Raw genomic sequence first — 16,677 nt, 5'->3', positions numbered from 1 at the left:
GCAGTGTTATTGACGATAGTGTTGAGTTTTTGTCATTTCTACCATCCATGTATGCACTCTTGCTGGAATTAAACCCCAATTGTGAGCTCATATCGGGTAAATTGGTTCACCGTGGTTCACGCACTGCCCAGCATGAACCTGGCGACCTGCGTCCGTTTCTGGCTACGGCGAACATCGGTGACGCTTGTTATCAGAACAGTTCCCGGGCCACCTACTTCACCGACCCGCACTGACCAGCATGTTAAAGTATGGCCATACAACCCCCATGACTATAACCGAGTCGGCTTGCAGGCATTATTCCAGCAGTGGATTGAAAGAGAACTCTACGGTTTGTTTTTTCATTGTGAGCTTAAGGATTTTCCGCGTGACTAGAGGCGATGTTTAGTAGTCCTAGAAAACACGAGTGAAATAAATAATAGTCTTAGGACTTGTTTTCACGTGTGTCCTGCTACATTGGGATGTGTTTTTTGCGGTTCTTTGCGTGTTTGGCTTCATGTGGGAGGAAGCGAGAAACCTCGCCACGCATACGTGGCAGGGGGCAACACTCCAAAACTCAACAAAGTCATCTCTGAAATTCTATTGCTATGCTGCTGTCTCCTAGACAACGCACAGGGCAAGCCTGCAATGCAAAACTCCACAAAGTCATCTCTGAAATTCTTTTGCTATGCTGCTGTCTCCTAGACAACGCACAGAGCAAGCCTGCAATGCGTGGTATTCCCAGGCAGTGTCCCGTCCAAGTACTAACCAGGCTCAAAACCAGCTTGGCTGCCAAGTACCGGGACATAACCCACACGTACAGATGAGTTGGTAAATTTCAGAGTTTGTAGTTGCTTATATTGTTTGGCTCGGGGTTGGCACGCAGTGGTTAGAGTGCTCTGTCAGCTCACAGTTGTAAGTGCGCAGGTTCAAATCCTGCTCATCACTTTGTTTGTCGTGCAACAGTGGCAATGCTATGAAAAGACCTTGCCACTCCATAGGAATGTGGAATTGCCACCACTTGGCAATAGGGCTCTGTGAATGGGAGATGAGGCGTTTTTGGTCGGCGATGGGTGTCCGATGACAGGGTCGATTGGCTGGAATGTGACGGCATGGTCAGATGGTCAGCATGATGGGGAGGGTATGCGTTCAGGCGTGTGTGCGCTTCTTAAGCGTCTGCAGGTGCAGCTCCAGACGAGGCTGCATTGTGGAAGCCGCAAGCAATGTGTGTGTGAGCTAGGCCGAAATACGTTTAACACACTCGCACACACGAATACAGGCAAGGAAGTTCTGTTAAGCGTATATAGACGGTACAGAATGTATGTATGTTAAACTTCTTTCGCACCATACATAGTCAACTATGCTAATCGGAGGTGCGGAAGCTGTTAGCAAGCACCTATGAAGGCACCATGCCGAGCCAGCTTTTTCTTTCCCAGGACAGACGTTTACATACTCATCCAGGTACACATTTATGGCTGAGTCGATATAGGGGTTACCCAGGTCCCAATTTTGTTACCACTCGGCACGGATGTTAGCCGTGGCCGGGAAAAAGAGCCCAAAATCGCCACGACGTTCGTACCACAGCGCCCTAACTTACCGCCCCTACCTTGTTCAAACAGTTCACACGCACTAGCATCCTCACGAGCACAATCGCAGATGTACATACACTACTCACCTGCACAAACCGTCACACTCTTTTAACGCAAACATACGCGACACGGTGTTTTAGGTGGTTTTATTTTTTCATCCGGTGCTTTAAAGCAGCCCGCACTGCAGTTTTCCATCCACCTCCTTAAGAAAAGACACAAACTCGTGCCAGCTCGGATTCTACAAGAAAGAAAGCCGTCCTTTGTTGCAGCAGTTTAAGACAACCCTGGAAAAAAGACAGTATGCCCCGAACGTATAAAGCAAGCTCGCACTTAATTATATATATTATGTCTTCATCTGCAGTTATTTATTTAAATGCCACCATCCGCTGATCCATTGAGAGTGCTGGGGTTGGGGAGTCCTCTAGGGGCAATTGCGACAGGCAACGAAAGCCGCAAAAGCTAGAAATGAAAAATGACGTTTCAATCGGATTTTTGTTTCCTCCTCTTCGTAATTAAACAAATGGTTTGGTGGAGCTGTCGCTGCCTTGGTAGTGGTGCACAGGCAGAAAGGGAAATTGCCTGAAACGTCGTCGATTACATTTTTTTTGTAGGGCAATATTATGGATGACTGTTATTTATATTTTTTCTTACCAGGACCCCTTTAAAATTTGCGTCCACTCCCACATCTTGACGCCCGAAGGCAGAAAACCCTCTACTGATGAAGGTGCTGATGACATCACCACGCACCGCCCCCATCACCTCCCGTCCAGCGGCACAAATGAGACTCCCCCCCCCCCCCAACTGTTATCATTTTATTTGATTAGTTGAACCGATAATCGGTAGAGTAATCGATTACTTAATAAATTGTATTATCCCAGCACTTAAAAAAACCTCTCAATCTAAGGGCTGACGACGTCTATTTAAAGAGAGGCATTGGCCGAGACACACGCTCTGAGACGGACGCCAGGGAGCCTCCCTCTCTCCCTCCCTTCCCCTCTGCGGTGCCGTGCGGCTGTCGGTGATGGCCGTCCGCTATTTAAGGCGGCGAGAAAGGAATCTGCGCCAGGCGAACGTCGTCGCAGCTGTGTGCATGCATCAGCCGCGGCCCTCTGTGACACATTTCCCAAGTGTCCGTCATCTGGGTTTGCTCCGAGAGATGTTAGCGTGCGGCAAAAGGAGCACAGTATTCTTCTTTCGTATGGCTCATGTAGATGCAGAGCAAAAACTACAATTTCACTTTCAGGTGGTTAAGCCAGGAGCAGCAAAGTGTATCGCTGCGATGTCTCCTTCGTATTTGTGGATCGGGCACTGCATCGCTACATGTTCGATGGTCTATTCTGGATTTTCACAGTCTTAAACTACTGGAGTGTTTTTAATTTTCCATTTCAATTTGCTGTCACAAATCTCTCCCTCCACCTATCCGCCGCAATGCTGCAGCCCTCCGGGAAGTCCTGCGAATCGAGGAGCACAGTGGCTCCTCCGATCTGCGTTGATTTCGGATCTTTGGCCTGGTTCAGTTTGTGATGCAAGTAGATCGATCGTTGTTGAATGATTGAGAGTAACAAACATCTTTCGATTCGTCAACAAGTAGTTGTACTCGTGTCTCAACTGCTTTTGGGTGTGACTGCGTTTGACTTTGTCACCAGTTGTTGCTTGAGTCACCCTCCTTCAGCTCGGACTCATTGAACCACAAAGCCGAAACCGCTGATTGGCAGTAGGAATGTAATACAGTGGTAAATGTTGTTTTCAGTGAGTGCAGAATGTTGGCTACGTACGGTGCGAAAGAAGTTCAATGTAAATACCGATTACGACCAACCACTTATTGCAGACTACCCAAAGAAAAATTCACACCATCACGGGGAGAACATTCAAACTCCAAATGTACAGTGGGCGTCATGGTCAGGATCGAACCCACGATATCCTGTATACCAGGCGACCTACTTAACATCTCGCCAACCGTGGTCCCCCGAAGTTACAGGTTCACATCCGTGGCGGTGGTACGATTGCAATGTGGCCATTTGTCAACAGGTATGTCAGGCGATGAATTGCAACCAACCAAGGTCTCTGCCCAGGGGCTTGTGCATGGCTCACGTTCCCTCTGATCACGTAGCCCACTTCGCAAACACCGCACTCTGGAGCCGTAGCTGCGGGAAGATCATTGAGGTGGAATACCCTGGCGTTGCTCAACACTCTTTTTAAGTGACACCGTCATTGGGATACGGCCTAGTGTCACGAGCAGGACTTTTTACGGACTTAAATGCCGTTTTATTTTGGTGATGAATCCGATACCTTCCCTCGACTATTTTAATCTTTCAAAAGCACAGAGGTCCACAGACGACGAGTGACTATTTAGTCATTGGGGACGTAATCCGGTGCACATTCAATGGAGGGAATGTTCCCGAGAGTACGTGTACTGCGAAGACGGAGCTCTGGAATAAAGTAATGCTCTCCATGGATTGTTGGACCGCAAGCCTGTGAGAGATTGAGACCACTTGGGGAGGGCTTCATCCAGCAGTGGATGATGATGATGATGGTGATTGTGACACAATATTTTTGAGAGACTTTTCAGACACTTTAAAGGTGTGTGTAATAATTTGTATAATCATGGAGTGGCTTTTTACCTCCGGAATCACGTGTCAACCGATTGGCACTGTAATTCAGAGAGAAACACTTTGACTGCCTTGCTTGATAACGGAGAAAAGCTCAAACTAGTACGGTGTCAGACGTGCCTGAATGATAGACTTTAGGCACCAAACCCTAGAGTACTGACTGACGGTGCACGCAGTTCCGTGTACGTGTCAAACCTGTTGGCTTACCCCATAAATAATGTGCACTCTCCAAAACCACAGATAATGTCTTTGAAAGTGACACCCACACTCCCGTGCGTGTTGTTTTGGATTGCTCTCGAATATTTCACTGCGAGGATCGCCTAATTTGCTCAACTGCCCAGTTGCCGTTTGGACGACTGACATCGCAGTCGGAGAGACCCTCTGTGAGTGAGCGAGCGTGTGAGCGGTGGCGTAAGCGGTTAATGCATCCCTCCAGCACGCCGTAGCACGCCCTCCCTCCCGCCCGCCCGCCCGCCACCGTCAGGAATGTTTATCCGCCGCGAACGCTTCATTTATCAGCCGCCCTCCTCCTGCCGCTCGGCTTGTCGCTAGCGCTGGCGGTTCCGACAGAACTAGGAAACAGAGGCTGAGCGAGCCGGGAGTTTGTGTCGCAGCGTGTTGCATGGGTTCGCCATAGCGCCGTTTTGAAATCTGCTGGAAAGAAACGCGACTGAGCGGCGCGCGGTGGTGCGCCGTGCGGCCCGTAAGAGAGCGAGAGTTAAAAATAAAATCTCTCTGCCGCAATGTCGCCCGCTGACCTTAATGCCTGGGCGGCTCAAAGCTAAGGGCAAGGGCGATTAATTGGCTGACTGCGCGCTTAACCCACCCTCCCGCCAGCCGGCGAGCTGGGCCTGCGAGCTAGCACAGCAACAAGCCAGCCAGCCAACCCATCAGTTTGTCAAATCAACGAGCCAGACAGCTAGCCAGCCCACCAGTGAGCCAGCCAGCCAACAGGTTCGACAGCCAGCTAGCTCATCAGTCGGTCTACCAGCCCGCAAGTCGGTCCACCAGTCGGTGGCCAACCAGATAGCTTGCTAACCAGCCAGCTCGCTTACACACACATGCTGTCGGAGCAGGGGTGAGTGACGTGGGTGTGCAGCAGTTGTCAGAACACAACATTGGAAGTCTCAGCGAATGACAAGTGGATTGGGCGAGCGAGAAGCCTATTAAGCAAGCAAGCGAGCGAGTCGCGCAGAGCCACGCAGTCTTGAGTTTTGTGAGCGACCATGGAAGTTGGGATGGAGGTGAGCGCCGGGCGGGAGCCGGACCTGGTGCTGAACCCGGCTTGGGGAGGTGGGGTAGCGGCCGGAGTTCCAGACCTCATCTCGGCCGGTGTGCACGGCGCCGGTGTGAAGCCGTCTCGCGGGAAGCACTGTAAGTGGGCTGCGTGCCCGGCCGTCCGACCGTCCGTCTGTGCGTCCATGTGTTCGTTTGTCCTCCGGTCCGCCGGTCGTTTCTTCTGTACCTACGTATATCTATGTTTATCTATCTCTTTGCCTGTGTTTGTATCTATCAGTCTAGCTTTTTGTATACCTCTTGTGCTATGTGTCTGTCGATCTGTATGGCTGTCTGTATCTGTGCAAGGAGGCTTTCGCGGGTCAACAAGTGTAATATTAAAACAATATTTTAATGTATCTTTGTATCTATCTGTCTGAGTATTTCTACTCAGAAAGATAGACAGATGGATATTTTATGTATTTTTCTACTGTGTCTTTATCGTTGTGCAAATCTTTCTATATTCATCTGTCTATGTATCTATTTATCGGTCTCTCTTCACGTGCATCCCTTTGTCTCTCTCTCTCTCGATGTATCCACGTATTTTTCTCTCTGCTTGTGTCTTTCAGTAGAACATCTATCATACCGGCAAAGGTCGAGGTAGGAGAGGAGGGAAGCAGGAGGAGGAGAGGGAGTGGACTGTTTGTGTTGCACTTGCTACTGTACGGAGGCAGCGTGTCTTATGCGGAACACGCGTCGCACAATTGCTTTGTGAACGTTGTGTTTACTAAAGCGTGGCACGAGATGCGGCGGGAGAAATGGGAGGTTTTTCGGGGCGAAAGTTTCATCCCGTTCAGACTGTTGTTCGGCGTTGAGTTTTCATCCAGCTGCTCAGGGTAAAATCTGTGGCGGCAGGAACACCGGCGCGACGGCACCGCTGCCCCGCCGGGGTGTAATATTTTCCATCGTTTCCAGTTGGCGTGCAACTTGAATGATGCGCGTGGAAACACAGAGGGCTTGTGTCACATTGAAGCTGCTGATGGTGGTCGCTCGTGGGGGGAACGGCCGTTCGCTGAGAAGCTGCTCGTCAGAACGGATGTCATATCTGTCTATCAATAATAATAATAATAATGCGTTGTTTTTGATCGAGCGCCCTCCTCTACGCGGTGGCGTCTCGGAGCGCTTCACACGCGATAAGCGACTTGCATCGCATCTCAACTTGTACGTTCGAAGGGGGACCCCCAGTGGCAACTGCCCCTTTGCGGCGCAATGTGATTCAGCACCTGCCTGCAAGCGGGCATTAGTTTTCCAGACTGGGCCGAAGATTGCTACCACGTGTAATCCCAAAATTAGTGATTTACAGCTATTTTCTAATTTAGCAAATTTGGACCATGACGCCCAGCACATAATGGCCTACCCATTTTGAAGGACGTCGGTGGGATCTTGTGAAGCAGACCGCGTGCATTTCAGTGGATTTCATACCGGCATTAACTAATACATTTATATATTCCATCAAGGTCCAAAGATCTTCTCATCTCCAACTGCTCAGTACTCCCAGGTCTAGCTTGCACTCTAATGGTGAGCGGGCTTTTGTTAGCGTGGCACCCAAACTATGGAACGCCTTGCCACTTAAAATCAGGTAATCGGAGTCGGTAGATATATTCAAGTCTGCTTGGCAAACCCAACTCTTTAAACTGGTCTTCCCTCTTTAGTTTGTTCGGGTGCCCTGGTTCTGTTTTTATTTCCTGCTATCCATGCATTGTGCATTGGGATCCTATGATGGATTGAGCGTTATACATTTGAATTATTATTAACCAGGGCTGCCAGCCGAATTCCAACAATTCCTCACGGTCCCGTGATACAATTATCTGTCTCCGTCCTGCACGCCGGCTAATTCCACAGCTCCCTGTCAGCACGACGGCAGATGTCTTCTCAGGTGGGTCCTCCTCCCTTAGCTGCAACTCTCTCGTTCATTATTGACTCACAGCGATCGCTTACTTTTTCTCAGCAGTCAATCTTATGTCTCTAACTCGCCACCGCTTGTTCTCCAGTCCATGGATCCCTCTTCCTCTCCCCCAGTGTCATTCCAAGCATGCACCTTTCCACGTTTCATCCACGTGCACCTCCTGCTGCGTTTGTTCCCCTTCATTTGCCAGTGTCTGTTCTTATTTCGGTGACTGGGGCGTCTCCCGGTGACTTCATCCTTAGTGAGTTCTCATTTGCCACCACGTGAGCGACATTTGCAGAAAGATTAGCAACCATGCTAAGCTGTGGGACTGTAAATATTATTTGCGTGGTCAGGCCCGAAGGCGGCTGCATGCGTTCAGCACTCAGTGCAGTCACCGCAAAAGAACACACAACAGCGATTTACTGCAACAACTTTATTTGGATAAATGTCAGCTCTCAGAATGACAAAAAATCTCAGTTTGTCTGTCGTACGATGAACATTACTCTCGGTGGCAAGGCAGTTGGGAAAGTGCTTCCCCTTACTGTGTGGGTGAGGGATTGCTTCCGAAAGGGATCTCAGTGGTAGCTCTGTGATATCCGCTTCCGCGCACCATTCTCTGGCACAAAGGGACGTGCTGCTCTGTAGAAGATCTGGATGGATTATTCGTCTCGTGACGCGACGCCGATAGCACAGTCGGCATAAATGCAAAATTTTAGTGAAATAAAAATGTTTGGTTCCTTGGCAGTTGAGCACAGCAGTGTAACGTTTATATTGCTGAGTTCTGACATTAACTTTTCTGCTGAAACCTCAATGCAGACTATAGTTTTCTGTGCGCCGGATTCATATGCCTTCATTACCCAGGAAATCTTCACCGAGCCTCCAGACTTTTTCTCAGGAGGGGTCCTGCCACATTGAGTTGTTTGGCCAATTCTGCAAGTGAGTTAGGCTTCATGTGGATTTTCGCTCGCCGGTTCGTGTGCCCGTACACATCTCCAAATACCTGTACTCTTCGGTCAGAATTATATTCTGCGGTGGCGAACGTGTGAAAGAGAGGCTAAAGCAGTGACGGGCAAACCTAGGCGAGTCATTGGGCCACGTGAGCGAGCCTCCTTCACTTCAGTCGGCCGCAAGCTTGACACCGTGCTTGTGCGCGCATCATGGCCCCAAGCATCACGCGAGAGACACACTGAGACCAGGCCACCACCGGGAGGGAGGCTCCACAGGACACATGCGGGGCCACAGGTTTCCCACCACCGGGGATGAAGGGTCGGAGGATTAAACCGAAAAATGGGCAAAGGAGCACGCGCAGAGCAGAGCAAAAACTCACTCGCAGAAGGAACTCGCCACCCTGTCGTGCGCCATCTGGCCTTTAATAGCTGCTCATTAAGAGCACCTCCTGCAACGGTCTCCGGGAGACCCGGCAGGCAGCCTCCATCCACGATAGAACTTAAAGTCAGCCCGACCTCTCGCTTTAACTCCTCACACACCTTGTCCACTCCTATTGGCTTTTGTGGAAGCTTGGTGGGTGGTCAGTGGACGTGAAGGCAATGCGGTGCAATTAAAGAGCGCCTGTCTGTGCCAAATCGGTGAGCATTTTGTCATCCGTGGTTGTAATAATGGAGAGAGTTTGGTATTCACGCTGCTTGTGTAGAGGTTTTCGTGCCACACTTATGCGTCACAGGCGCAGAAGTAAACAGAGAGAATTATGTAAATGATGGAGCTCGTGTTTAATTTGACCGCGTTTCTGCGGACACGCCTCTGCACGCAGCCGTGATCGCTGCCCCGCTCCCCCCCTTGCGGCAGAGCTAGCAAACACAAACTTGTTTGGTCGTGGCGGCGGCGCGCGTTCCTTGGGAGCGCTGTAATGAGTTGGGCTCGTGCCAGGAATTGTGATGATGTGCGTGGTTCAGCAATGACGCCATCGCCTGCAGGCGCTGCCTCCGTGGCCTGGCCTGCTGCTGCTGCTACTCGCTGTAGCTTCTCCTGCCCGTCTACCCACCTCTCTAACCATCCGCCTAACTACCCGGGCTAACGACCTGCCTAACAACCCACCTGCATGCCCACCAGCTTGTCTATCAACTGACCTGCCCTTCTACCCTGCCCATCCCCCTGACTACCGACCCATCTACGTATACGTCTACCCACCTGATTCTTTCTACCCACCTGATTCTGTCTACCCAACTGATTCTGTCTATTCACCCACCCGTCTACCCACCCACCTTGCTACCCACCCATCTACCCACCCATTTACCCACCCATCTACCCACCCACCCATCTTCCCACTATGGGCTCCATGGGTTCTTAACGCCGCACATCATGCATGTGCTGCATGAGAGAAGGAACTAGGTACGTGAATCAACTTGTGGCCCCGATCGGTCAGACACAGGAGCGGGACAGTCGCCGCACGTCCACTTACGAGGGTCGACTCGACGCCTGTGTCTTGTAGCGTGTGAGCGAGCGATGTGACGTGAAGATTGGTCAGCTCTATCGTTTCGCTTGCCAGGCCCCTTGGAAAATTACCATTATCGTTGAGTTGGTATGACGCTCGGTTACCCAGGAAGGCCTTGCTGAGTCTCAAGGAACTCTTTTTCAGGTGGGTCTTGCCAAGTCTTTCAAAGTAGTGGTTGATGCTGCTGTGTGTAATCCCAATCGAGTAATTTGCAGGTAATTTTCCAGCGTTGCTGATGTTTTGGCCAATACCAGCTACGTTGTATGTGGTTTTTGACTAGCGATGGGAGGAAACTGGAAAACCCAGAGGAAACCCATGCAAAACATGGGGAGAACGTGCAAACTCCGCACAAAAGGGTACCCGAGTTAGGAATCGAACCCAGGGATGATTTTCTTTGAGGCATGAGTGTTGCCATTGCACCACTCTGCCAGCATATATCATAATGCAGCTATAGGGCAGGCTTCCATCATGCAGTACTTGTCATGATGTATTTCATCTGCGTTAATTAAAAATATAAATTTAACAAACATTACTCTCCCTGACACGACAGGTGTGAAAGTGCTGCCCCCAAGTGTGTTAATCGGAGGTCTTTTGAGGAGAGATCTCAGAAGCTGCTCTGTGGTATCCACTTACGCGGGCTGTTCTCATGCACGAAGGAGGGGGATGCACCGCTCTGGGAGTTTTCTGAATGATAGCGCAATCTGGAAAAAGTTAAAGGGAAAATTAAAATAAGTGTGCCCCATGACATCATGCAATATAGTGTTGCTGCTATCATCTTCATCGTTAGTCATGGTCAGTCAACTGCTGGATCACGTCCTCCCCAAGACGCCGCTTGCCTCTCACGATCTCCTCCCAAAACGTGACTTCAAATCCTTTTTTTTCACGGTAAAGAATCTGACAGCTCGTGCCGGACGCCCCGTGAACCACGCACCGCTCCTGGGTGACTCATCTAGCAAAATAAGAGCCTCTTTGTCTTTTTGGTCGCGTATCCCTTCAAGGTTTAATATTCAGGTGGCGTGGTGGTGTTAGCTGCTGCTGCTGCTGCGGTGTCGTATATCTGAATGAGTCCCTCCCTTTGTGAGCGTGGCACTGGTCTCCGTTGGCTCACTTAGCTCCGCGAAAATATCTCCCAGCTACACAACAGCCGCAAGTTTGGCAACGCGGCTTCGCACACACTCTCACTTAATCGCTCTCCCTCTCATTTGCCTGCCCGTAAAGACCGGCGTTCTAAAATATGTTAAAAGGGAAAAGTGCAGCCCCGCAATTGCTTGCTCGCATCACTGTTGGCGAAATGGCCTCCACTTAGAGGGAGCTGGAACCAGCTCTGAGGACTTCAATCAGTTTGATTGGCATGCAATGAACACTCTGCATGGCATATACAAGGTGTTCCCCCAAGCGTGGATAGACTATTATCGTTATTATGACGCTTGCATGGATAGAGAGGCCTATTGACGTGCGTGATGTCATATTCCGGGGCCGTTCTCTTTACACGGGGTGATGCACTGCTAGCTTCGGAGTTTCTGAATGGGAATGTTTTCGTGTCGTGACACGACGCCGATAGCATTGGAATGTGATTGGTGGAAAAAAAAACATCTAATAAAATGTAATAAGGTTACGAAACCTGGGGTGTGAATCCAGTGACCTGATTTCAGTTCCCCAGCACGGATAGCATCAGTGGTGACGAGTGACATCCAAATCGACCCTGGGCCTCACCTCTCTTAAACGACCTGCATTGACCAGGGTGGTGAAGTATGGTTACTCAACCTCCATGACTGCCACAGTGCAGGAGGCCTTCACCTGCAAGTGTATTGTGAAAAGGGCTGAAATCATCTGCCATGGTCAATCCACTGCTGGATGAAGGCCTCCCAAAGGTTATCGCCCATGACGTTATAATCCACCTTGGCACCTGCACAAGAGCTGGTTGGAAATTTGATTACCGATCGCTCCATCTCTCCCGGGTGGACGTCCTCGTCGGACGCGTTCCATTAGTCGTTTGCCGCTCCGTTATTTAGGATCATAAAATAAAATGCAGAAGTAGTAAAAACCCAAAGACTTGCCAAATTGGCGGTTCGACGGGTTTCGTTTTAATCGCCGGTGCGCGGGCGCGACACGTTAGCGGCCGTGAGCGTGGCCCAGTGCGAGCGCGGTTGAGCCAGAGAGGGCAGAGGGAAGTGTTGGCGAAACTCGGCCGATTAGGATAATTGTAAAGAGGCTGAACTGGTCCAGGTGTGTTACCATGTCGTTTTCCGTGTGCGGTAAGCGAGCGTTGGTGTCTCTTTTTCTGTCCGTGGCAGTGCTGCTGCTGCTGCTCGGCACCATAAATATAGTCACCTCGGATGACATGACGGACCGTGAGCTGATAACGAGGACGGCTGTGCGGCTATGCAAATGGCTCTTGTTATCTCTCCACGTAGCGACTGGATGATCTCAGCCCCGGTCACCGATGACTGGCACACAAACAAAGTCGTGAAATTATTAAATTGCAGGATTTTATGATGGGGCTCAGTTTATACGTAGGCCAACCCGCTTGGGTTTTCACTTAGTGATACTTGGTATATCTGACCTGAGGCGATGATGGGCGAGTGCTTCACCCACAGCAGCTCCACCCAGCCTTATAAGTTCTAATAAAAAAATTAAATTAACAAGGAAGTTGTTTTCAATCATTGCATGTGACCTGCTATGAGAGACACGTCGACCACAAATGTGAATACTGACATAAAATAAAGCAATGCGATAAAATTGCGTTCCGATGCGTGGAGAGGTGTATGCTTTGAATTGCATACAGAGATGGGAAGAGGAACACATTGATTAGAGAATTGATGCTCGTTAGAGACTTCATCACACTTACTTAAGAGATGTTTTAAGTGGGCATGTACTGCGGAGACGGAGCAATGAAATCAATAATTTACAAATTAAACAACAATTTTTATTTTACCAGGTAAGGCCCACTGAGCTACATAGCTCTTTTTCAGACGCCACCTAGCCACAAATGATAGCTGAACGAAGTGGCTTATTGCGTGGAGTGCGAGCTTGATGGAGTGTCGCATTGCGAGACCGCGAGACTGGCGACGGCTTGGACGAGAGTGCACGGATCACGGCCGCTGCGGCTGCTGATGTTGACGACGACGACGACGATGACGAATTCACAGCCGTTTGTCAATCCACCGCTGGGATGAAGGCTCCCCCCCCCACGCTGCGCACCGTGTGTCGGTTCACGAGGGTTTGTTGACCTTCTTAAAATGTACACCACAGACATTGCTGTCCCACTGTAAGTTTCGTTTCTCACTTGTGCTGCTGGGGCGGAGAGGCATCGCAACCGATGACGGTCGCGTTCATTAATTCTGCTCACTTGCCCCGGGGCTCAAACACTCCGGGCTCGGCGCTGCTGACTCAGTTCCCTGGCAAGGGCGCTCGCGTTTTCCTCCTCCTCTCATCACCTATAGACTCGTCCCGATTACGAGACCCACTCGGGGTGTTTACGGAGCGGGGGATGCTTCTGCTGCTACCGCAGCAATATATATCGGTCAACGTGCCAGACTCGCAGTCCGGAGGTCACCGGGCTCAATCCCACCTCCCGTCGCGATAGTTGAAACAGTGGTGCAAGTTTATTAAATCCCCTCCTTCCTCTCCACTTCCTCTGTGCAATGAGCAGTATATTCGATTGACAGGTCACGTTATTGGATTGGCAGGTGCGGTGGAGTATAAAGTGTGGGTACTCCCACCTCAAGACGTGGAAGAGTGGTCCCGATATGCTCTATACAAAGGCTGCCCGAAAGCTCCCACTATTGGAGGCCTTTCCGCCAGCAGTGGCGTGAGTGAGTAATTGCAGGGCTGCACTTTTACCATACGGAGCTGACCCCTGAGTGTGGGTCTCGCACTTTGTCACAACTCCACGGGGGCGGTGGCCGGCCAGAGGGGCCCATACGGTGGGGGGGGGGGACACACGTTCGAATCCTTGCGCCAGGGCCCATGCCAATCACGCTTGGGCTACTGAATGTTTGGTTATGGTGCAAGTGTTCTTCGCCGTGTAATGTGATTGTAACAAAAGATCGAACTTAGCGATTTAACTTTGACCTATGTATACAGGGTGCTTAAAATTGTTTTAACACTTATATGGGACTATCGTTTTTAGTGGAAAAAGAATGGATAATACACTGTAACATGATAACAAATGTATGTTAATAGTTTCAAAAAGTCAAAGAGTCTCCACTTGTTCGCCATCGTTGTCAACGCGTGCCTGGAATCTGCTCCAGGTGGTCTCTGTTGCAAAATTCTCAGAAGTGTTCACATTTTTTTAAGCACCCTGTATTTGTACAACCATTATGGTGTAAGACCTGAAAGTGTACAGCTTCTGTGTGTGTGTTGACACGCGCCTACGGATCCAGCGCTTTTGAGGCAAGGGTTGGCGGATCACGTAGAGATTTGTGAAACTGCCAAGCGTGCTCGACTGTGAGCTGGCTGGAGGTAGCAGCTGCGAGCTGGCTGCTGGAGGACCTTTGAGGAGCGCCGTGTGCACAGTGGGTTTACCTCCGAACATCCCCAGCCCAGGGAGGGAACGCAAGCGTGCGAGGAAGTGAAACCGTGGAGATGGATCGATTTAAATCGACTCGCGTGCTGGTGCTAGATCGTCTCATCGTGAGACCGGCTCGGGGGAGGCCTGCTGCCAAGCGGTGGATCGTTCATGGCTGATGATGGTGATGATGATGACAACCACGACAATTCCATTAATGCGTCGGTGACAATGTGCACTGTGCGATTCGGCGTCGACAGCTCGACGTTGATATCGATTGGCCGAGATTGGCGGTTGTCTCGCCCGCCCGTCGGCAGCCACTGCCAGCAGCAATTTCAAGTCAATGGGCTAATGGGGAAGTTAAAACTGTAACGCTGTTCGTCAGTCGGCCAAGCTCTTTCAACAGAATTGACCACGAGGCCCGCACCCTTCGCAGGCAATCACATCAGCGGCAAGTGCCGGGGCGAGTGGGGCGGCGGAGAAGTTGCGACCGGTTCGACTCGCCGGCTGCCAAGTGGCGCCCAGGCCAATGAGCAGAATAGAGGTGGTGGGGCGGGGGGGGGGGCCTCACTTACGAATGCAGTAGGAATGACCGGAATGAGCGTCGACATAAATAGACTTTTTTTTCACGCGTCTAGAAATCCGCACGAACGCGCATGCACGGGCTAACGTGGCGCAAGAGACGCGGCGGAGACGCGATGGCATCTTCAGAGTGACGGCGAGAACACTGGTGCCGAATCCAGTGTTGATCACAGCGAGCATGGTCCGCGTTTTTAAAACCCAATTGTGGTGATACTTTCTGAAAATGACGAGACTCGTCAGACGTGCTATGATGGCTATATTGTGCCGACGATTCCTAGCGTGGACGGAACCGTTGTACAGTCGTTTTCCCATTGTTCTATTGCTGCCTAAAATAATATGCACTCAAATGATCATGTCTGTGGTCGACAACAAGGCTGTTGTGCATTTTGCATGCTGTACGGCGATGTAATGTGACACGCACAGCATGCTAGGTGAGCAAGTAAGGACTGTGACACATCATCATCACCAGCCATGATCCATCCACTCCCCTCGCCGTCGCCATCCCTCAGCGTCCCACGATGGGACAATCGGTTGAACACACGCACATGAGCTGATTTTAGCGCTGCACATCCTCCGCAGTTGACGTCCTCTCTGATGTGTTCCATACTCTGACTGTGCCACTGTTGTTAGTCTCGACCGCCGGTCCATCATCACCTCTAGTCACGTGTCCTGCTCAAGCCCGCTGAATTTTTTGAGCGGTCAATATGATATCGCTACACTCGATCGTATTCTCCGTTTCGTGTGTTCCTCCTGCCGTCTGCCATTGGAATTGACATCATGCACCTCTGCATGATGCTTTGTGCACTTATTAGGTTGTGATCTGTTTTCTTTGCCAGTATTCATGTTTTGTGCGAGGTCTGAGCTTCTGCGTACCGCACCACCTGGCTCTGCCTGATGGTGGCACCACAATGGATATTACTTTACAGATCGCTGCCCCTGTTTGGTGTCCTAACCTTGAACAACCGTGGTATGCTGGCTGACTCCTGCGATACAGTGCTTTGGAGGCAAGGGATGGTGGACTACGTGCAGATTTGCAAAACTCCCAGACCCGCTGGGCTGCGAGATGGCCTGCGAGATGGCCGAAATGTCACAGCACAGCAAAGTGGGATGCGTGAACCTGTAGTGCCGCTGTGTTTTATCTGTTATCCACTCGGGGTGAGTTTTCTCCACGTGCTCCATTTTTCTGCTCCACAAATTAAACGGCTTTGCTCTCCATGTGGAGCCCTTGAGTGATTCCCCCATTGCATTTGTGATATCGCTAAGGTCGTGTGGTTTTCTACGTCAATTTTTTTTATTGAATTTCAGAAGGGAGAAATCTAAAGGGATACTTTGCTATCTTGCGACGGAACGGTCCTCTCCACATGACCCGCATGGCGTGGGGAGGCGGTGCTCATCCAGCATTGGATTAATTAAATTACTGTACATGTATAAAATATCCCACACACAACACTTTTGTGTCTCTGGTTCTTTCCCAGTACTGCTCAAATTTGAATTCCTTCCGACCATCTCTTTTTTTGTTTCCCAAGTTCTTGTAATAACCTTGCTCGATTCGCGAACACGTGTTCATCTTTATCTGAAGTGGAAAACGGCCAACCACAAAGAGCACTTATCCATGACATCTTTGATTCTGCTGTTTGTTGCTGGCTCTTTGACGTTTTTTGGGGCCGGTGCACAGAAACTGTGTGTAAAAAAAAGAAAAAAAACATCTGGCCATAGCTTTGCGAGGGTTTCTAAACGGTTTCCATCAACAGCTGGCATCCAGCTGCAAGATCGGCAAGGGCGGCTCGCACAGCCGGCAA

At 50.3% G+C, this 16,677-nt stretch overlaps 1 protein-coding gene across 8 annotated transcripts in view; it reads left to right on the top strand.

The window, feature by feature from the left end:
- The window catches only part of LOC116952972 (uncharacterized), a 75,043-nt gene that overhangs the window by 17,314 nt on the left and 41,052 nt on the right, over positions 1–16,677 (top strand). The window contains exon 1 of one of the 8 annotated variants that reach the window (XM_076074659.1): positions 4,649–5,548. The exons of the other annotated variants lie outside the window; for them this stretch is intronic. Within the exon in view, the coding sequence (XP_075930774.1) occupies positions 5,401–5,548 (148 nt within the window). The 5' untranslated portion in view covers positions 4,649–5,400. Of the gene's footprint in view, positions 1–4,648; positions 5,549–16,677 lie in introns of those variants that run through there. 8 annotated transcript variants of the gene reach the window in all.

Source organism: Petromyzon marinus, chromosome 49 (genome assembly GCF_048934315.1).
Source record: "Petromyzon marinus isolate PM22_M1 ecotype Great Lakes invasive population chromosome 49, UKy_Petmar_22M1.pri1.0, whole genome shotgun sequence".
Classification (NCBI taxonomy): domain Eukaryota; kingdom Metazoa; phylum Chordata; class Hyperoartia; order Petromyzontiformes; family Petromyzontidae; genus Petromyzon; species Petromyzon marinus.
Note: the sequence above shows the minus strand (reverse complement) of the source record. Positions and strands in the feature narration are given on the sequence as shown.